The following is a 23,051-nucleotide window of genomic DNA, read 5'->3' as shown; positions in this document are numbered from 1 at the left end:
CCACGCTCTGTCTATGGCTCTAATAGCTCTGACCCCCGGGCAACTTTATTTATTAACATACAATTAAAATCACATTTCAGTACAATTAGAATACCACCACAGCAAGATTTTGTTTAGAGTGTCTTAGTTAGGGTTTCTATTGCTGTGAAGAGACACCATGGCCATGACAACTCTTATAAAGGAAAACATTTAATTGGGGCTGGCTTACAGTTCAGAAGTTTAGTCCATTGTCATCATGATGGGAAGCATGGTTGCTGAAGGAGCCAAGAGTTGCATGAAGAGAGACACTGGGCCTGGGTTGAACATTTGAAACGTCAAAGCCCTTCCCTGGTGACACACTCCCTCCAACAAAGTCACACCTCCTAATAGTGCATTTTCATTCAAACCATCGCATTCCACTCCCTGTCCCCCAAAGGCTTGTAGCCATATTATAATACAAAAACTCATTCAGTCCAAATTCAAAAGTCCCCATGGCCTATAACATTCTCAACCCTGTTTAAAAGTCTGAAGTTCAAAGTCTCTTCTGAAATGCATGGCAATCTCTTAACTGTAATCTCTTGTAAAATCAAAATCAAAAAGCAGATCACATACTTCCAACATATAATGGCACAGGATATACTTTATCATTCTAAAAGGGAACATAGTGAGGAAATACTGGAACAAAGCAAGTCCAAAAACCAGCTGGGCAAACTCCAAACTCTGCATGTCCGTGACTGATATCAAAATGCTCTTCAGGTCTCCAACCTTATTCGGCTTTGTTGACTGCAACACACGTCTTTCTCTTGGGCTGGTTCTATCTCATGTTAGCAGCTTTCCTAGGCCGGTATCCCATGACTGTGGCACCTCCAACATCTTGGGGTCTCCAAGGCAATCCAGGCTTCAACTACACAGCTTCACACAATGGCCTCTCTAGGCCTCCATGCAGGGACACCCCTGATGTATGTATGCCTGGCTTCAGTGGCTTTCCTTAGTCTCAGAGAGAGATTCCATAACCCCTCCCTTCTATCTTTGATTCTAAAGCTCTGACAATGTGGCAAAAGCTGCCAAGTTCTGCTACTTACTGGAGCTGGAACATGCCTATGGGGGCCATTTTCATTCAAACCACCACACAGAGTGAAGGCAGCAACATCAGTGAAGGGTAGGCCAGAGACACAGCTGTGTGTTATAGCTGCCTATGGTAGCCTGACCTCTTTTCAGAGACCTCTTCTCCAGAAAAGCTGGGATTCTTTTTTTTTTTTTTTTTTTTTTTTTTTTTTTTTTTTTTTGAGACAGGATTTCTCTGTGAAACAGTCCTGGCTGTCCTGAAACTCACTCTTTAGACCAGGCTGGCCTTGAATTCACAGAGATCCGCCTGCCTCTGCCTCCAGAGTGCTGGGATTAAAGGCGTGCGCCACCACTGCTCCGCCAGGATTCTTAACTTCATAACAGAAAAGAACTTCAGCATGAACCAGTATGATGCAGAGTTAGTTTATTGAGAAGATATTTTAATACAGATTTAAACAAGGAAGAGAAGCGCTCAGGGAACGGAGAAGATACGCCTAAGTGTGAGTGTACCCTGCTCAAGAGGGAGTCACACTCAGTGTCTTTACAATAGCCACAAGAGCTTTTTTTTGGTGGCATCTAAAGTTATATCTCAAAGGATTCCTAAAGAACCTTTCCTTTCAGTTAATGAGCTCATTATGTGGCCCCAGAAGTGTATTGGCTGGGATTACAGCTGATAAAATAAAACTCAAGAGCACCAGCGTTGCACAGAAAGTTAGAATGTTTTCACTAACTTTTTTGTTTTTAAACAAAAATTAATAGCCTTATTTGTTAAATTCCCAGAAAATGTGTAGGAAAGGAATAAGACCTCATTTAAAGGTCATATATGCTCAGATATTAGGAACAATTCATTGCTATTTTAACATGCTTATTTGAAATATCAATATATAAAAGAAATTTTGTCTCTATATAAGCAACTGTCTTAGTTAGGGTTTCTAATGCTGTGAAGAGACACCATGACCCTGTCAACTCTTGCAAAAGAAACATTTCATTAGAGTGGCTCACTCACAGTTCAGAGGGTCAGTCCACTATCATCATGGTGGGACATGGCTGCATGCAGGGAAATGTGGTGCTGGCAAAGTAGCTGAGGGTCCTACAACTTACAGGCAACAAGAAGTGGTCTCATTGTCACACTGAGCAAAGCTTAAGTGAAAAAGAGATCTCAAAGCCCACCCCCACAGTGACACACTTCCTCCAACAAGGCCATACCCACTCCAACAAAGCACACCTCCTAATAGTACTACCACTCCCTATGAGATTATGGGGGCCAATTACATTCAAACTACCACATTCCACTCCCTGCTCCCCATAAGCTTGTAACAATACCATAAAGCAAAATGCATTTATTCCAACTTCAAAAGTCACCATAGTCTATCATAATCTCAACAATCTTTTAAAGTACAAAGTCTATTCCGAGATTGATGTAACCTCTTAACTGTAATCACCTGTAAAAATAAAAATCAAAAAACAGATCACACACTTCCAACATATAATGGCACAGGGTATGCATTACCATTCCAAAATGCAGGAAAGGGAGCATAGCAAGGAAATATTGGACCAAAGCAAGATGGAAAAACAGCTGGGCACACTCCAAACTCTGCACCTCCATGCCTAAAGTCAAAGTACTCTTCAGATCTCCAGCTCCATTCAGCTTTGTTGACTGCAACACACTTCTTTCTCTTGGGCTGGTTCCACTCCCTGTTAGCAGGTATATCAAGACTCTGGCATCTCTAACATCTTGGGGTCTCCAAAGCAATCCAGGCTTCAACTTCACAGCTTCACACAATGACCTCCGTGTGAAGGGGTCTACACCCCTTCTCTACACCCCTGACAAATGCCTGACCTCAGCAGCTTTCCTTAGTCTTGGGGGCAAATTCCATAACCCTTTTCTTCTATCCTCAGCTCTAAAACCAGAATCACATGGACAAAGCTGCCAAGTTCTGCTGCTTGCTGGGGCTAGAACATGGCCCCTCATTCAATTACATCTTCACCAGCTTTCTGTTTTTCGTTGTTACCTTTATTGGCTAAGCTTGGCTGTCCTTGAACTTGTTCTGTAGACCAGGCTGGCCTCAAACTCAGATATCCATCAGCCTCTGCCTCTGGAGTACTAAGATTAAAGGCATACAACACCACTCCAAGCTCTAAGCTTTTCTTTAGTTCCTTTCCACAAGTTAGAAATTTAGCTGAGTGGGATCTTGACCTGAGGTCACCACTCCCTTATTTCATTTCTTAATCTGTTTGTTTCCTTGAACACAGGATTTAGGTCCACTCCACTTCCTGGTGCTCTTTCTCTCCTCAAAGTTTGCATTTTGTAATTTATCCTGCTCAGCTCATTCATTTTCATTATGAATCTTCATTAGGGTTATCACTCATAACCACAAGCCAGAGTCTATACCAGGCTGTTTTGAGATTTCTTCTGCCAACGGAATTAATCCAAATCTCTTCACTTTAGCCTCAGGCAGACTCTTCGGACAGGGGCAAAAGGCAGTCACTTTCTCCACCAAAATATCTCAAGAACAATCTCTAGGCAACATAGTAAAATTCTTCCCCTCTGAAAACTCTTGGGTGAGGCCCCCACAATTCATTAAACCACATTCAACACTGCTGCCTGCCATGTTCCTACTAGAATGGCCCATTAAGCAGCACTTAAAGCATTCTAACTGCTTTTCTACTCCACAGTCCCAATTCATATTCCTTCAAACAAAAACATGATCAGGCCTATCACAGCAATGCTCCCGTCCCTGGTACCAACTTCTTTCTTAGTTAGGGTTTCTATTGCTGTGAAGAGACACCTTGACCATAGCAACTCTTACAAAGGAAAACATTTTATTGGGGTGGCTCACTTACAGTTCAGAGGGTCAGTCCATTATCATCATGGTGGGACATGGCGGCATGCAGGCAGACTTGGTGCTGTCGATGCAGGCAGACATGATGCTGTGAAGTAGTTGAGAGTTGACCGGATCCCTGGAGCTCAGCCTGGCGCCCGGCCGGCTGTGTATCTTTGCATATGCTTCCATTAGTTACTGGATAAAACCTCTATGATGACAGTTAGGGTATTCACCAATCTGATTACCAGAGTAGGCCATTTCATGTTGTTGTTATTTTTAAGACAAGGTTTCTCTGAGTAACCCTTGCTATCCTGGAACTTGCTCTGTAGCCCAGGCTGGCCTCGAACTCAGAGAAGTACCTGCCTCTGCCTCCCAAATGCTGGGATTTAAGGTATGTGCCACCATGCCCAGCTGCTTTAATTCTTGATTCTCAGCTAGGAAAAACTTCAACCAGACTCAAGAATAAGGGTCTCTTTTCCCTTCCCACATCCCCCTATTTCCCCTGTCTTTCTATCCTACCTCAAAAAAACATGTTCTCAAGAGGTGGGTGTGAGTTTCTCTAGAGTCACATTACCCCCAGACTTTGGGGAGCTTGGCCTTATGGGAAAACTTCAGTGGTGGAGAGGATTACTGAGAAATTAAGGTGTATGTATGTTCAGGGCCAACAAGGAATTCCAGGACTGGGTCATGATTTGCCAAGAATAAGGTTCAAACCCTCCCCACCTCCTGCCTTTATTGTTCTTTTATGAGAGTTTTGAATGTGTCATTACATCAGATGCATGATGGGAGCAGTCAAATTTGCAAGGCTGATGATATGGACAGAAATGTTATTATTTTGTAATAACAAAGCAAAGGACTGTGAGCAGTTGTCTTGACCCACCATGTTGATCTCATCCACTGTTTCTCTCTCCCTCCCCTAGCCCACCTGTTTTCTTCCTATGTCGATCTAGTCTGCCTCACTTCAAATTTAGAATACCTCCTGAAATCATTTCCTTACTATGCTTTCCCAAGTTTGGAAACCTTCAAATCATAAGAACAAAATTAAAGCATCAAGAAGATAACTTGATCTGGAAATTGAATCCTGCTATAGTAGTGAGAATATGTATTTCAATACATTTGGGAAGGCAAAAAAAATTACTAATAAAAGTAACAGCCCTGGGGAAGAGTTTTTTCATGGTAAATCATTCCTTATAGTCTGTCTTCCAGAATGTATGCCCACGCTTTGAAAGAAAGCATGCTAATATCAATAATTACTATTCTATACACAGATTAGTCAGGTTTTTTTTCTCTATGACTTTTCCCTTTTAATTGTGAGTATAGATAACATATAACTCAAGGCAGAAATTAGATGCTAAAATGTCTGGTGTTTCTGAATTGATTGAATAACTTGAAGCTTTCAAAATAATTTAAAATTTACTTTTTGGTTATTTTTTTTCTACTTTTTAAAATAGACATCTCTTGTTATCTTGTCTGGGAGGAAAAAAAGAGACAGAGCCACTTAAAGCTCTTTGTGCTCCTGTTAATGAGGCTTCAAATCCCAAATGCCTTTCCTTGGAAACGGCTTCAGGCTCTATTTTTCTGATCAGGCTTCACTGTGTATTGTAATGGACTTGGAGACAAAGGAAGAAAGGGCAGAGAGAGAGGAGAAAGAGAGATAGTTGAAAGGTGGGGAAATAGGAGTCTGCCCAATTAGCTTTCTTATCAATAAACCAAGTAATAGTGTTTTTTTTTAAAAAAAAAAAATTAGTGTTGCATAAATGTTAGAAAAACATCACTTCTTTATTTTTCTTAAGTCACATGAGACTCCTTGGTGCATCTCAGGAAGGTATTAAGGAATGGCAGAAGCCTTACACAAAGAAAATTTTGCAAGAAAATTGCCTCTTCAGCTCCTATGCCTATTCTGGTCATCCTGGAGATACCTGGCCCATGTCCTTGTAGAACATCAGGGCTCTAAGTATATGGGCCTAGTGGCACAGACAATGGAGGCATTGACAGCCAGGACTAAGAACACAGCACCTCAGATCCTACCTCTGTCTAGGGTGTACTGGGACACCTCTCACCTTCTGCTTGCAGAAGCCCACATCCTTTTCTTAGGCTGAGAACATTGGAAGCATCTCTTTCCTCTACTTTCCTGGCCCCTGAGCTAGGGATAATACCAAATGATCTACTTGAAATGCAAATACTGGACAAATGAGTAGCAAAACTCAAAACAAAATGCTAGCACAGAGTCAGCACATTTTTTCTCAAATTTTAAAAATAGAAATAATATTGGGTTTTACTCCCTTTTTCCCCATATAGTCAAAAAGCAAGCCAAGAAAAGTATCACAGATAAAGGAGATGAATTATTTAAGATGGGCAACAAGATGCTCCAGGAGTCTAAAAGCCAAAAACAGAAAACAGAGTAAGTATCTAGTTCCTTTAGCCAAGTTAAATTTCTGGGTTGAAAAACAAAACAAAACAAAACAAAACAAAAACAAAACAAAACAAAACAAAAACCTAGACAATCAGAAAATCCAGTTTATTACTAAAACCTTATTGGAATAATAATAAATAAGTTCACTTTGTTCATCAGCTTTTGCTTTTAAAAGGGTTCAATGATTACTTAAGGATTCCCAAATTGATCCGTTTAACAAGCAAGAGGATTGTATTGAGACTGGGATTCCTTTCCATGAAGCAACATGCAGACATAAGTGACTGATAGACACATTCAGCAAAAATACTTTTTTACTCTAATTGTAAGAAATTTCAAATGAAATAAAAATGGTTTGTGTTTTAGCATACTTTATTCTACCTGAGTATTTGTATAGACCTTATGGCTTTCAAAGCACTTTTTTTTTTTCCAAGACAGGGTTTCTCTGTGTAACAGTCCTAGCTGTGCTGGAACTCACTTTGTAGACCAGGCTGACCTCGAACTCACAGAGATCTACCTGCCTCTGCCTCCCAAGTGCTGGGATTAAAGGTGTGCAACACCACCACCTTCAAAGCACTTGAACACATATAATACTGTTTTGTTCAAAGATGAGTTCAGCAAGGTAAGTGGTACTTCATTTTTCCCCTTCAAGCCCTGGGAGTGAGGCTAGGGAGACAACCATCTGTGGATCACCTGCCACCTGTGTAAAAGTCAGGCACGGTGACCCACACCTGTCACCCTAGCGCTGGGGTTGGGGTCAAGCAGATCCCCAAGGTCCCTGGCTTCCAGTCTAGTTAAGTGGTTCTAAGAGCTCAGCAAGAGACCTTGTGTCAAAAAATAATGTGGAGAGTAACAAAGGAAGACACCCAATGTCAACATCTGGCCTCAACATGCACACACACACACACACACACACACACACACACACACACACACACGTGTGTATGTGCATATACATGTACAACACTACACACACATGCACATACACAATTTAAAAAAGTACAAACAAACAAATGCTGGGGCTTGGTTTCTCAGCCTGTAGCATGAGAGTGCCACGAGATAAGGAGCCCACTAGTGTATTCCCTGTCAAGCCAAGGGATAATTTAGATTTGATCTGATAGTGCCAAAACACTCCTAGAAGGTCCCTGCTGTGGGATGTTCTGTATGTTAAATGTGTTGCTCTGATTGGTCAATAAATAAAACACTGTTTGGCCAGTAGCCAGGCAGGAAGTATAGGCGGGACAAGGAGAGAGGAGAATTCTGGGAAGTGAAAGGCGGAGTCAGAGAGACGCTGCCAGACGCCACCATGAAAAGCGAGATGTCAGGTACCAGCCATGTGGCAACCTATAGACTAATAGATATGGGTAAATTTAAGATATAAGAACTAGATAACAAGAAGCCTGCTGTGGCCATACAGTTTGTAAGCAATGTAAATCTCTGTGTGTTTACTTGGTTGGGTCTGAGCGACTGCAGGACTGGCGGGTGAGAGAGATTTGTCCTGACTGTGGGCCAGGCAGGACTGGAGAAATCTCCAGCTACAGGTCCCAAGTAACAGTTCCACTTGACATTGAAGGGATCCTTCCTCTTGGGTATAAGCAACAGGGGGAAATGCAGTCCTGGGAGCAAATCTCCCACCAGCACAGGAGCTTTTCCACCAGACAGTTCTTGCCCAGGCTTTCCTGATCCCAATCCTTGCCCAAAAGTCACAGAAGAGCAGCTTGTTTTTTCAGCAGCAGAAGTGCAACTATGGGTTGAGTCTCTGACCCTTCTGAGCACCTGGAAACAGAAAACCAGAGTTGCTCAAACCAAGACATCCAGGAGTTTACAGGAATGCTAAGTAAAGTTCTTGAACTGTTAGGATAACACATACTGTCCTTAAGTCAAGCATGCCTGTACATTCATATCTAAGATGCAGAAAGATGGAGAGAAGAATTACTGTGTGCACCACCAAAGAAAGGGGATTCATTTAATTTCTCCAGCCCACCTCCTTGTTTTGTCACTTCCCAGGATAAGGATGACATAGTTTGAAATGGCACTAAGCCTTTCAGCTTGTCCACATCTGCATTCTGAATGCATTCTTCCTAGGGTTGGTCCTTCACTAAGAACTACTCCCTGACAGAAAGAAGGGATGAAGATAAGCTGCTCTCCACAGCAAGTTACTGGTGAGCCCTGGAGAAGCATTTAGACCTTCCTTCCCTAGCATTCATCTCAGTAGCCAGCACCAACCAACAACCTTTACAGATGATGCCAGTTGCTCAGTTTATTGTGTCTGTCCATGTTACCCAGATTCTCCTAATTTTTTTTCCTCTTGGGAACTGCAACCTAGCTCTTACTCTTTCCTAGCCAGAAGCAACTTCTCTGGTCCTAGGTTCTTCATCTCTTTTATGACTTTGGACTTTCCTAATAAGAAAGCCATAATGCCAACCCTTCTCATGGGATTAAAGACTTCTACAAAGATTTGTTTCATAGCCTGTTGCTGCCTCTTGGTACTAGACTGAGTTGAGCATGGAATGCCCCCATCAGGTTTCTTGTCCCTGCTCTCTGCTGGTGCCCTTCTCAGTCCAGTAGGCTGTAGGGTTTTGTAGCAGCAGGTGCAGTGACAGAAGTCACAAGGGACTCTGTATCCCAGTTGTCAGGCTCTCTTCCTAATATCTGTCTTTGGTCCTAGACATTTGTCTTTATCAACTGTATTAGTTATTTTTCTCATAAATGTGACAAAGCAAAAGCAATTTAAGGAAGGGTTTATTTGGGGTCATAGTTCAAGGGTACAGTCCATACTGGCAAAGAAGTGGTGGAACAGGACTGTGAGGGACCTGGTCACCAATCAGGAACCAGAATGCTGATGATCAGTTGGTTTTTCCACTTTTATTCAGTACAGAAACTCAGCCCATGTGATGGCTCCACCCATACTCAAGGTGGGTCTTCAGTCCTCAATTAAATCTTTCTGGAAACACCCTCAAAGACACACCCAGAGGTGTTTCCATTGCATCAGCCTGACAAGACTATAACATATCCACCTCTTGTCACTTGTCACCCAAACACACCCTTTTAAAGAGTAACATTACATCCCTGCTCCCCAAAGTCTTGTGTTTATCTCATAATGAAAAATGCATTTAGTCCATCACTAAAAGTCTTCCAAGTTGTTAACTGCTCAAAAATCCAAACTCCAAAGTCTCTTCTGAAACTCAACAGAAAACTCCTGTGAGTTCCTGTAAAATAATAATAATAATAATAATAATAATAATAATAATAATAATAATAAAACAGTGTATGTTCATAATATACGATGGCATGATGTAAATTCCAAAAGGGAGAAAAGAAGGCATACCAAGAAAAGATCAGATCAAAGCAAGACTGAAGGCCAACAGGGCAAACCACAAATCCTGCATATAGCACTATGGCCAGCACTTGGGGCTTGGGATTGAGTATAGTGAGTTCCGGTGGTATTGGGCAGTTCTGCCTTTCCAGCTTTGCCGTCTGCAGCAGACATGGTCTCTTTTGGGTGTACTTCATGCCTGCAGCATTCCTCAGTGGATATTCGACATTCATGGCATCTCCAAGATCCTAGGGCCTCCACTACAACATAGGCTTTATCTGCCCAGCTTCATGCCTTAACAGCTTAGCTTTTTAATAGGGAATCTGACCCTGCAACACATTGCCTAGCCTCCATCCCTAGCCTTAGCAAAGGCTTCTATGATTCTTTCACTCTTTCATCTTTTATGCCTGCAAAGTCAGTATTCCATGAACAACACTGCCAAGTTCTGCTGCTGGTTTGAGATACAGGCTGGTCCTCTCAGACACAGTGAGAGTGGCCTCTGTGCTGCCCCGGGGAAACACTTCTGTAGGTGGTTATTTTCTAGCAAGGAATCTCTTCGGTGACATTCTCAGTTCAAGCTCTCTCCTTCCATTTATTGATCAAAAATTGTATTCCTTTTTTATTTATTGTGTGGGTCATAGCACTTGGGTAGGGGTCAGTTCTTTCTTTCCACCATGAGGGGCTTGTGGATTGAACTCAGGTCATCAGGTTTAACGCTAAGCACTTACATGTTGATCTAGCCCAGGCTTCCTCCTTCCAAATGAATTTTTACTTCCACAAGTTAGATCCTTTAGTGAGTGGCAACTTGCCCTGGGGGACCTTTTTTTATTATCCCAATGAAGAGTGTGAGACTTCTCTCTAACAATACTAATCTCTTTAATGCTTTCAGAGGCTTCGTCCAAATGGTCTTTGTTCACAATTCTTTTGCTCCCAATCCTTTCCTTACCAAGTTCCTTGCTTTTCATATTTTTCTGCTTTCTCTCTTTGTTCATCTAAATAAGAGAACTTAGATCACAGTCTAAATGTGATCCTGACACAAAATTCCATCAACCAAACAAACTAGTTTATTATTTTTTAGTTCAGTGTCACCCAAGTTAAGAACACGGGCAAACTGAAGCCAAAATATATAACATGAATGCTCTCTTATATAGAGAGAGTGCATTCAGCACCCTGGTCTTCCACACTCCACCAGAATGGCTCAGTAAACTCTGTTTCTAGCATCCCAGGGCTTCTCTAGCACATATTCTCAGCTCTTCCACATTCCTCCCACAGACAAGTTCTAAAAGACCATCAGCTACATAGTCACGTTTGCCATATCAATGGCCTCGTGTTGGTACACATTTTCTGAACTGGTTACTTTTTTCATTGCTTTGACAAAATGTCTGACAAAGCAATTTAAAGAAGGCTTTGTGTGGGGTCACAGCTTGATGTCACACCATGGCAGGAAAATCACACAGCCGGACCACGAGACAACTGGCCACACAGTCAGGAAACGATGAGATGAAGGTTGATGTCCAGGCTGCTTTCTCCTCTTTATTCAGTCCAGAACCCTAGCCTGTGGGATGGTACCACTCACATTCAGGATGGGGCTTCACCCCTTAGTTAAACCTTTCAGAAAACACTCTCTTAGAGACACCCAGAGATACGTTTCCATGGTGATTCTAAATCTCGTCAATTGAAAATCAAGACTAAGTCATCACATTGACCTTTGAGACCTTTTCCCCAGTTCTTGGCTTTCCAGAATCTTAGCTTCCTTTGACTATGATTTCTTTCTTGACATTCTGGCTTCCAGCTTGTTCCACTGGAGTACAGACCCTCTATTTTGACAGCCAGAACTCCAGGGCCTAACTGGATATCTCTCTGCCCGAGGGTCTTTTTCCTTAGCCTGTTCTACTCTAGCCAGCTAGCAGCTTTAGCATCGGTATAGATAGGTTGTGCATAAAATTAAGTCTCTTAGTTGTTTTAAATTGGAATCAAAGACTTGTGTGTGTGTGTGTGTGTGTGTGTGTGTGTGTGTTCCTATATTTGAACCAAGATTAAATTATAAGTAATACTTTTTGATCTTGCACTACCAAAAAACGTTATAAAAGTAAGAACAAATCCCCAAAACATTTTCTGTCTCTGACCTGTGCTTGAGCTTTCTTATGCCTTCTGTCGCTGTGTGCAGTACGGATCAGGTGACAATGCAGTGTGTCAGGTGGCGATCTTACAATGTCTGTATTTTAACCACTAAAATTTCACACCATTCACCACCTAATTACAGAACAATTATTAAGCTATAAGACTTTAATCAGTGGGATCACCCTAACAGTACTAGCTAAATAAGGCCCTATGCCAAGCAAACCACAGGGTCATCTCACAGCAGCCTGGAGGAGGTGCTACAACCACCCCAGTGTTATGGCTGAAGAAGGAATGGAGAAGTTAGACTAAAGCTTTCCAACTAGCAATTGGTGGAGCTTGGACTTGAACCTGGCACTTAGATGCTAAAGCCCCACCCATTAAAGTTTGTTTGGATTGGTTTTTTTCTAAACAGTCTGGCTCTGCTGTGTTGAAGAATTAGTTCTGCTTTCGAAGATTATTTTAGACTATAAATTTACCAACATTCTTGTGACACAGATTTCGTAGATGTGACATTTCAATTATGATAATTCTTATAATTTTTTGGAATTTATTTTATAAGACAAATGCTTATTAATAATGGAAGTGACCATAGAAGAGCTCACTGCTTTAGAATAAGTCTTTAATTTTTCACTTTAGTTGGTATATAGGCTTGACACATGGTATATATTATATAAATATCTCATTTTTGGTGACTTCATAATTTGTCAGACAGCTTTGAAATTTAAATCTTTGATTGACATAAAAGTAATTATTGGTCTAGAGGTATAACAGATTTCAGCAAAGCTGCATCATTACTAATAGTGACAACCGCAGTTTACCTACTAGAAAGACATCCCAAGGAGGGAGCAGAAATTTTCACTTTTGCTAATCAACTCCCTGACTTTACATTCTCAAAACAGAGCCTACATCCTCTTTGCCAGAGCAGCTGACATGGGAAATTTGAAAGCTATGGAAAAAATGGCTGATGCTTTGCTATTTGGAAGTTTCGGCATGCAAAATATAACAGCAGCTATCCAGTTATATGAGTCTTTGGCTAAAGAAGGATCATACAAAGCCCAAAACGTGAGTTTTGAAAGACAACAAAACTTTTTTCAATAGCTACACCTTCAATTAACACAAACATATGAAAGGGGAGAAGAAATAATACCCCCACCCTCTGCATGGACCCACACCTATGGCCACTCAGAACACCCTGAAATGGCGTCCAGGCAGGAGAACAGCAGAAACTTGGGATAAACTGTTCTGGTTCATAGGAACAGAGCAGAGCTGTTCTCTAATCTACCTTCCCACCTATCCACATGTATATTTTGACACAAGACCTCTGAATCCAAACATTGTTAAAGTATATATAGAATATATTCATCTTTGAAAGAAATGTGGAACAAAATCTTAAGGTAATGTTTGCCTGACTTTTAATTTCAAATCTTTTATAAGCTAAGAGCATTTCTTTTTCTATTTTAATAAACGTGCTTTACTTTATTCCAATAATAAAATAATAATTTCATTTAAAAAAAATCAGAAAAACTGGGGCTCGGGACATGGCTCAGTTGGTAGTGTGCCTTCCTGGCACAAATGAAGCCTTGAGTTTGAGCTCCAGCATTGTCTAAAACAGGGCTTGGTGGTACATACTATAATCCCAGAACTCAGGAGGTAGAGGCAGGAGAATCAGAGTTTACCGTCATTCTTGGCTACATAGCAAGAGAGAGGTAGGAGGTGGGGAGAGAATAAAGACAAAGACCTTCCGGAGTCAGTCCTCTGGCTCAGCTCTTATGAGGACCACCACGTATTTTCACTTGCCCTCTCGCTCTATGCGGCTCTCTTTTTACACCACCCTAATCACATGCAACTGCACACATCATTTTGTCTCAGCCCCTTAATATAAAGTTAAGGCATGCTGTTATGTTGCTATAGTGTTTTATGAAAAGGGTTTTGTCTGACTTACAAACAAAATTTACACCATTAGCCAAAAAACAAAAATATAAGAATTCAGAACATACGAAGATGAAAGTAAGGTTGCCTAAAAGGTGTACACTAGAGACCTTTCTTGTTACTATCCAATGCAGTACAGGAAATATGCATGGAGTCGGATTCAGTTTGAATGCACTATTATGCTTGCTTAGTGAATAAGCTACTTATTGAACAAAATCCCTTTCCCCTTCTTCTGCATGGGAATTTGACCTTTGGTTCACACTCCAATTCTGTTTCCCAGGTAACCTGATAAGAATAAAATTTGAACTGTGTCTTTACCCAGCATGCCTTATGATGGAAATGGCCTCTGACTGGCAAACTGCCTTTGGAGGGGGAGATACTAAAATGAACTCTTGAGTCTGATGATGGTAAACCTGTTAATGAGAACCCTGTGTCTGTACTTGTGAAATCATTATTTGAGGGTGAAGCATTTACACCAAGATGGTTTTCACATCCTCTCCATGTAGGTCTCATCTCCTTGCATCTGAGTCACCTTCTGAGGCAACTGGGATGGCAGCTTCTAGAAGATTGTATACACTGCTAAGGAAGGCTTGGCACTTACCCACTGGCACACTGTGGTTCATTTGCCCCAATCTTTCTAGAATATGGCTGGTGGCAAGTGAGGTCCATGGGGTTCCTGTGGTACTGTATGCTTAGTTGAACCAGAAGAAGTTGAACCAAAAACCCATGATAAATAGGGCAATCTCTCTAAATCTGTATCCATAAAATTAAGATAATTATAAAACATTGGACACTGCAACTTGTTCAATAGTGCATCTCTGACATTTAGTAAAGTGTCTGAGACAAAAAATGTAAAGTTGAATAAATTATAGTCATGAATGGCTTAATGGAGTTATTGTGGGGCATTCAATTCCATGCCTGGACCATCATGGTCATTCATTATAAAAGAAGAGAGAAGTGGGTAGGTAGGGAGGGGTTAGTGACTGCTAACAGACACAGTTTCAGTTAGGCAGAGGGAAGCTATAAAAATTATTGCTCTCACTATTATACTTCTAGAACTGTTATACTATATAGTTTTTAAAATGAGACCACATATATTCGCTGCTCCCTCGCCAGCTCTTTATTCACTTAATACCATGGATATCTTTCTAGGTAAATACATACAGATCAATGTCATTATTTAAAGATCCATATGATCTTAATTTATGTTGGTGGATACTGTGTTTAACTCCTTGGAATTCTTGCAGTTATACATAAAAAGAACACAGTGGACACATCTATGAATGTTAATAAAATACAAGAATTGTTAAATCTCATAGTTTGCTTAACCAAAAATGCAAAGCTTTGGATGACCCTACCATTTATATCACCCAATTCCTTTTCTTATTTTCAGTGCACATATAAATTAAGTCAACCAGACTACACTCTCATTAAATAGTTTGCCATTGGCTTTAAAGTTAATCAGAAAATAATTTTCAAGGGCAAACCTAGTAGCAGAGGAGACAGCTCTAAACTACAACTGCTGGCCATGAATTGCCATGATCATCTTTCTATAGAGAAGCAGGCACTGATGGGAAACTCTAGGAAACAGTCACAGGCTACAAGGTACCACAGTGAGGTACTGTGCAGCAGGAGTTCCCAGGTCATGTCCGATCATATGTGGCCTTGGGTTCTGCATCCTAATAGCTTTTCCATCTTGTGTGCATGTCTGGTATCCCTAAAGAAGCTATGTCTCAAAACCTCCATTTTCTCAAACCTAAAAAGGAGCTTGGTGATAACGTGTGCGCTTCACAAAGCTGCTAGAAGAAGTAAATAATACCTTCAAGAATCCTTAGCAAATGTTAAAGGGCATTAATGCATACTAGTGTGTGACACTGTTCACCTCAACAGCTCTGTCTTTTAGGTCAGCCAGTCCTTGTTTTAACCATGGGTTCCAACACTGCCCCCACCCTGGGATGTGTCCTTTCTGAGTCTCAGTTTCCTCAGATGTAAAAGTAAGGTCATCTGTCCAGTATGTGTGTGTTTGGTCTCAAGGAAGACCAGAAGAGAGATTGTGCATGTGAACAAACTTAACCAACAGAGGTTGACATGGACCTGATATGCAAATTCCAGTCATGCTGTTGAAATGTGGCGTGTTATATTATTGCTTGGTAAAAGTTCTCTAGCAAAGCCCACTTACCCCTTCTTTGACATCCTGGGACTCCTTTAATCTCAGGCTGACCCCTTATAGATTAGGAAACAGATCATTTGTATACGGATGAGTAGAAAGTCTCCAGGACTGCAGCTGAACTGAGGCTGAACTGAAGCTATCTATCACTGTTACCTCTAGCAACTTCCCTAGGAATCTATTTACTCATTCATTCATTGATTGATTGATTGTACAAAGAATAGCCAGTTGAAGAGATTTTGTGCCACAGACCATCCTGATAACAGCTCTCTAATAGGGCTGGCCAGGAGCATCTTTGTTGGCCTGCTGTTTGAGCTAGCCTAATCTAGGAACATTGTGTGGATTGTCAGAAATGTTTCTGGGAACTGGGAGGACAATGTCACACAGAAATGCACCTAAAGAAGCTGGAAATGTGACCAAATAACAATATTCTTATATATAATACATGTGATATTATATATACTGTGTATATATTATATAGAGTATATACTCTCTCTCTCTCTCTCTCTCTCTCTCTCTCTCTTTCTGTGTGTGTGTGTGTGTGTGTGTGTGTGTGTGTGTGTGTGTGTGTGTGTATAAAGAGAGAGAGTAGTCTCCATGAAAATGACTCAGGAGGGAAAGGTGCCTGTCTGTAGCCTGAACCCTGTGTTTGATCAGTGAAAGGACATGACTGTCTACCAGGAGTGGTCCTTTAAACACCTCATACACATGCTTATTGTCACACACACACACACACACACATACAAATGTAAATTTTCTAAGTCATTGGACTTAAATGTACACACTTCTTTGGCTATACAATTCAAAACAGATTTACCACAGATTATATGAAAATCCTTTCTATTATATAAAAATAACTACCCCAGATGTATAAAAGAGAAAGATGTGAGTGATGTTTTACTGTGTTCTGTGATTTGAAAATCATTGTATCGCAATGGCAGCAGGCTCCACATATTCTTTCTTTATGTCAAATTTGAAGGGCTGAAGGGTTTCTGGAAAGACTCTAGTCATCAGCACCATGCCCTGGCTGAAAACATCATCTCTAGTGTCAATCTAATAATCACTTTGATGACTCGAGGCTTCTGTTGGGTGTTCTTGATGTTAATGGCCTTGTATTAAGAGTATCTGACTTACTCATTAGAACTGATTCACACTTTGCTTTCACATGTAGTTTGAGCCAAAAAGTAATGATCACAAATGCTTTCCAGCTTCATATGGTAATTAGAGGGAAATTGCTTAATCTTCCTCCTCCTTTAATAATTTCTTAGAAAAAGCAAACAGAGAGATGTTTGATTTTTAAATTGTTACTGCAGACTCTGAGTACCTTACTTTAAAATACGGTAAAAATATCCATTACACTAAAGCCTTCACAGTAAATCCCAGGCATTTACCCATGCTGAGTGCCATAAGCAAACCAGCGGAATTCAGAATCGAGTCTGATGAGAAGCCGGCATGCAGAATCCGACCTTCAAAACTGCTAAAGAGTCACAGATGTCACCCCTCTTCTCTCAGCTCACAAAATGTTTCTTTCCTGGGTTAAGATTTAATCATTTTATGATCTGCCTACTTTTATCTTATCCTTATCCCAAAAAGAAAAGACAAACACCACTGAAAGCGGATGGTGATGAAGTTGTTAGGTGGCAATGCCCACCCAGGCACAAAGGAAAGGACAGTCGTCAGCACAGTCTACCGAGTGACAGCCCTTAAGGCCTTTCAGCTTCCTCCACTGTCCTGGAATGCTGTGAGCAGCATAAAAATAATAAAAATGGGTTGAATGCAGAGCCTGTCATTCATTGTCATCACCTCCGCTAAAGAGGGAGGAAGCATGACCCTGGTTGGTTTGATTACACAAGGGTGGTACCATCATGGTCCAGTCCTTTCATCTTCAGTGAGCTCTGTATAGAGAACTGTCCCTTCCCCATCGCAGAGTAGAAATTTAATACCAGCTTTACTTCGCAACTTCACCAGTTTACACAGTTTTCCTGAAGGACAGACCTACATGTTTGCTGAGCTCGGCCCAAAACGATGTACTCCGTAGAGAGTCTTCAAATATAACCCCAAATGATACCTTCTCTTTAAAGGTCAGTGTGTTTGTTTACTGTCAAAGTTTCTGCATAATTGAACCGGATTCTAAACTGAGCACAATCAGGAATTGCCAGGAGTTGCAGGAAATTTTTTTAATCTAAAAGTGGCTAGTGGCATCTTTTAAAAGAGCCCATTTAACCATTTCAAGTATACATTCCAAGGTGCAGAGGAGTCCCAGGACTTTCCACTTGCAATGAGTGTGCAAGGTGCACCTTCTTTAAAAGGAGGCTAAAGAAGAACGTGAAGATTTTCAGAGTAGGGGCTTTGATCAGTGTGCAGATTATGTAAAGGACAGAAGTTACACTAATGTATTAGAAAGGGAAAAAATAACTTCTAGAATCAATTTCCTAATCACAAAAGCAACACAGGACTCAGGTTATGGCTCAGTTCAGAAAGTGCTTGCTCTGTAAACATGAGGATCTGGGTTCTAAGCTCAGAACCCATTTAAAGCCAGGGGCGATGACATGAACCTATAAACCCAACACTAGGGAGGCAAAGACAGGCAGGTGAGCCCTGTAGCTTGCTGGCCAGCCATGCCAGCTTAACTTGACCTACCCAGTTCCAGGCCAGTAAGAGGCCCTGCCTCAACAAAACAAGCAAAAAAGAAGTGGATGATAAACTGAGGAACTCCTGAGATTATACTCTGGCACACACACACACACACACACACACACACACACACACACACACACAAATGAAAAGTAACAGGGTTCTTTATCCTTGAAAGTATAATACAATTACTCATTTCCTGGGGTAATTGAATTATTTAACCTCGATGAACATGCTTGACATTTGACAGCATCCTTATAAACTCTGTGACATAAAAATACAAGCTTGGTAATGGTAGATGGGGGTGGTGATGATGGCAGATGAAGAACAGACAGGAAGAGATAGGCCTGGAGACTACGGAAGTGGCCCAATAAGACCTGAGAAGGGTTCACAGAGAGCTGCTGGAAGAAACGAATCTCAAAGAGCCAATAAGAAATTGAAAACATCACAAGTTGAAATGCACTTAGTCCGTGTCACCTTCCAAACACTATAACTTACCAACACATACATCACAGAGTGGTCTACCCTTGTGATCACATCTGACCAGGAACTGCAGCTCACTGCTACTGCCCAGCATCCTAGGAGTACAGTATGCCGTGCCACTAGCCCAGGAAATAACAAAATCCAGATTTGAAACACAGTTTCTATAGAGCACATGTTGCTTTCACACCATCACAAATGTGGGAAATCATAGGTCAAACCATCTGGGAGCTGCCTATGTGGGCTTTGAGTCCCATTTTTCGCTTGGTGCGTCACACTGATGTACTGATTTAACTTGTTTCTGTGGTTTCTATAAAAGCGTTTTGGATGGCATACTGTGTCGGATGCAGGCAGGGGCTTCCAATACTTCCATCTTGCTCTGTGATCAGGCTTTCACTCTTTATTCAGTATATTTTTATTTAAGTATTTTATTATGTCAATTCTATTTTATTTTTAAAATATGAATAAAAATACTTAAATTAGAGGTGGGGAAATAGCTCAGTAGTAGAGCATTGCCCTGCACATGTGAGGTCCTGGGCTCAATCACCATATCACAAAAAGCAAGAAATAGAGAAAGCTTATATCTGTGGGGGCCCACAGAGGCTCCCTAGTAAGACCTTACTCAAGGTCAGAGAATCTGAGCTTGCTTTACCTAGCAGGGCTGCATAATGGGATGATTTGGCCACAGGTGTAGTTACCAGGTGTTTTGAAGGGTCTACAATTGGCTACATATTGTGCTTTTATCTTGAATGGGGGCGGTCTTTTGCCTCAACCCTTGGCATTGTAGAAAAAGCCCTTTGGAATAAACCTCGAGGCCACTGGGTATTGACCCAGGGCCTTCCCGAAGCTATCCTGTGTCTCTGTCTTTTTTATTGTCTGTTTCTATCTTTCTATCATTTCCTCATTCCTCTCTCCTCCCACAAAGAACTCTTTGACAGGTCAGAGCTGGACTCTGGCAGACTCCAACACATATCAAAGGAAAACTTTATTTACAACAAAGGAAAACATACATCAACCACAAGTTTATAATATTTTCTAGTTTGCTTGCTTTTGTTTCGTTTTTTTGAGACAAGGTCTTTCTATGTAGCCTAGGATAGCCTAGATGCCATGATCCTCCTTCCTCAGCCTCCTGGGATTACAGATATGTACCACCATGCCTGACTTTACTATTTTATTATTATATCTTATTCTAAAGCACAACAAGAGTTACCAAAGATTCACATATTATATAATCCTCCCAATATAAAAGCACTTTTTTGTATTATAAATAACAGTATAAATTATTATAAAAATATATGTAAGATATCCATTATCAATATAGACAAAAATTATGGAGTTGGAGAGATGGTTCAGTGGCTAAGAGCATTTGTTGCTCTTGCAGTGAACCAGGATTTGATTCCCAGAACCTACATGATGGTTCCCAGCAATCTATAACTCCAGCTCTAGGGAATCCAATGCCCCCCTTTTGACCTCTGAGGGCACCAGGAATATACATGGTACACATAGATACATGCAGGCAAAGCACTCACACACATAAAATAAAATAAACAAATCTAAAACATAAATCTGTAGATAAAAATGATGAAACAAATTGACTCAGGTTTGTGTTTTCTTATGCCCTTTAGGCACTAGGATTTTTATCGTCTTATGGAATAGGAATGGAATATGATCAAGCCAAGGTAAAGTCAACTCTATTTTTTCTGGAACAAAATTTACTTATTTAAAAGGAACATTGAATAGAATTTATTCTTAGAAAGGCTCATTCTACTGTTGTATTAAAAGTACCCACTCAACAGAGAAATTTAGCAATCTGCCACAAATTTCTTGAAGTCTCATACATCAGGTTCTTTACTGAAGGTAGATACTATCTACTTCATAGGATTTTAAGATGATAAAATGAAATGCCATATGTCACGCCTTTATCACAGACTCAATACCCTGGTAACCCCCAATAAATGGAAACCATATTAACAGAACAGATTGAAACTTGGGGTATATTTTGGAATGGTTTTTCAGTTCATTACTGGGGTAGGGATGAAGAAACAGTATTTGACTTGAGTTCCAAATTTTGGAAACCAATATAATTGTATTTCTTGTACCTTAGGCACTGATATATTATACCTTTGGAAGTGCTGGAGGAAGCATGATGTCCCAGATGATTCTGGTTTGTAAATATTCTTAGACCAAAGTAGATGTATTGTAACTATAGCATTATACAAATACTAACACGTATAAATGCTTGTGTTTTAGGGGTACAGATATTTGTCAGGAATCAATGTTCTACAAAATTGTGAAGTTGCCCTAAATCATTACAAGAAAGTGGCAGATTATAGTGAGTAATTCTCATAAGTTTTTGCAGGAGGGGGGGGGTAAGAACAGTTTTGTTTTTTTGTTTTTTTTGTTTTTTTTTTTTTGGAGTCAAGGTCTCATTGTATATATCCTTAGCTGGCCTGGAATTCCCTATGTAGGACTAGGCTGGACTCTAACTCATAGAGATCTACCTGCCTCTCTCTCCCAAGAGCTGCACACCACTCGCCCTTGCTATAATACCTGCTTCTTAAACATAAATACTAAGTGAACTCCCCTAATTCTAACCTACATAATGTTGGATGGTTTGTTAAAAAGTTCCTAGTGGGGTTATGGTGGTATGGGCCTGCGTCTTAGTGTTTCTATTGCTGTGAAGAGACACCATGACCACCTCAACTCTTAGGAAGGAAGACATTTAATTGGAGCTGGCTTACAGTTTTAGAGGTTTAGTCCATTAACATCATGGTGAGCAGCATGGCAGGATGCAGGCAGACATGGTTCTGAGTGTTTTATATCTTTTTGTTTGTTTGTTTGTTTTTGGTTTTGTTTCTTCAAGACAGGGTTTCTCTGTGTAGTTTTGGTGCCTGTCCTGGATCTTGCTCTGTAGACCAAGCTGGCCTTGAACTCGCAGAGATCCGCCTGGCTCTGCCTCCTGAGTGCTGAGGTTAAAGGCGTGTGCCACCACCGCCTGGCTGAGTTTTATATCTTGATCCACAGGCAGCAGAAGGAGTCTGTGTCCACACTGGGTGTAGCTTGAGCACAGGAGACCTCAAAGCCTGCCCCCACAGTGAGACATTTCCTCCAACAAGGCCACACCTACTCCAACAAGGGGCCGTTTTCTTTGAAACCATCACAACCTGTAGACTCTGTATCTGGGATGCAGAAACACAGAATGGTCACTTCAAGTTTGAGGCTAGCCAGAGCTATATATAAAGAGACCCTGTCTCAAAAAAAATAAAGAAGTGAAAAAGAAATTCTAATGAAACAAATAGAAGACACACATACACACACACACACACACACACACACACACACACACACACACACACACACACGAGGGATCGCTCCATGGTTCAGTCATTGTTCTACCACACAATTTTTGACTACAAAAATAGAGAATGAGGTAGTTTGTGTTCCTAGAGGCTCTTCAGAGTTGTATGTCACATTCCATCTTGCAATATCACTCAGAGAGATTACATACAGTTCTAAATAAAAGTCTTCCTAGAGGTGGATTGAGTCCATTAGGTTAACTTCTGTATTTACAATAACATCTAAACATGTATCTTAGACATCTGGGGGAAAGGAGGGCTTGAAAAAAATACTGTTGGATTTCAGAAGCTATTTATGACAAGATCATTTTTCATATGCTTAATGATAATGGAATCTCTATGTATGTATTTCAACTGTACATTTTGCTAGGAATATTCAAGCAAATGCATTTTTGTATTTATTCTCATACTATCTATAGGGAATAACTGAGTAGCCCTTATTCTTCTATTGCAATGCCCATCCCGAAAAAAGTTAGCACAGGGGGATCAATGGATGTCCCTTTAAAACCTTGCCCATATCCTCACACGAGTCTATGCTGATAATATTTATGAGTGTCAAAGGCAAGTACAGACTTTTTCCCACTGTTTTTCATATCCAAATAAACAAAGCCCAGCAAGTCCCGATTTCCTATGGCTCTTCCCTGTCAGCAGTCCAGATTCCCGCACAATTTAAGCAGAATGAGTGTAACCGTGTTTCTCCAAGTCAACTGTTACTTCTTGCTGGCCAGGTGTTCTATTTTCTGGTTTGTTTCTATTCACAGTTGCTGAC

At 40.8% G+C, this 23,051-nt stretch overlaps 1 protein-coding gene across 17 annotated transcripts in view; it reads left to right on the top strand.

Moving 5' to 3' along the window:
• The window catches only part of Sel1l2 (SEL1L2 adaptor subunit of SYVN1 ubiquitin ligase), a 137,808-nt gene that overhangs the window by 81,550 nt on the left and 33,207 nt on the right, over positions 1-23,051 (top strand). For all 17 annotated transcript variants that reach the window (XM_076570736.1, XM_076570735.1, XM_042276352.2 and 14 more), the window contains 6 exons: positions 6,168-6,270; positions 12,616-12,778; positions 20,552-20,605; positions 21,031-21,090; positions 21,177-21,258; positions 23,044-23,051. The exon at positions 23,044-23,051 is cut by the window's right edge and continues 147 nt beyond it. In XM_076570736.1, the coding sequence (XP_076426851.1) occupies positions 6,168-6,270; positions 12,616-12,778; positions 20,552-20,605; positions 21,031-21,090; positions 21,177-21,258; positions 23,044-23,051 (470 nt within the window). The remainder of the gene's footprint in view (positions 1-6,167; positions 6,271-12,615; positions 12,779-20,551; positions 20,606-21,030; positions 21,091-21,176; positions 21,259-23,043) is intronic.

Source organism: Peromyscus maniculatus, chromosome 4 (genome assembly GCF_049852395.1).
Source record: "Peromyscus maniculatus bairdii isolate BWxNUB_F1_BW_parent chromosome 4, HU_Pman_BW_mat_3.1, whole genome shotgun sequence".
Classification (NCBI taxonomy): Eukaryota; Metazoa; Chordata; class Mammalia; order Rodentia; family Cricetidae; genus Peromyscus; species Peromyscus maniculatus.
The sequence above is the reverse complement of the archived record's forward strand: the minus strand, read 5'-3'. Positions and strand labels throughout refer to the sequence as shown.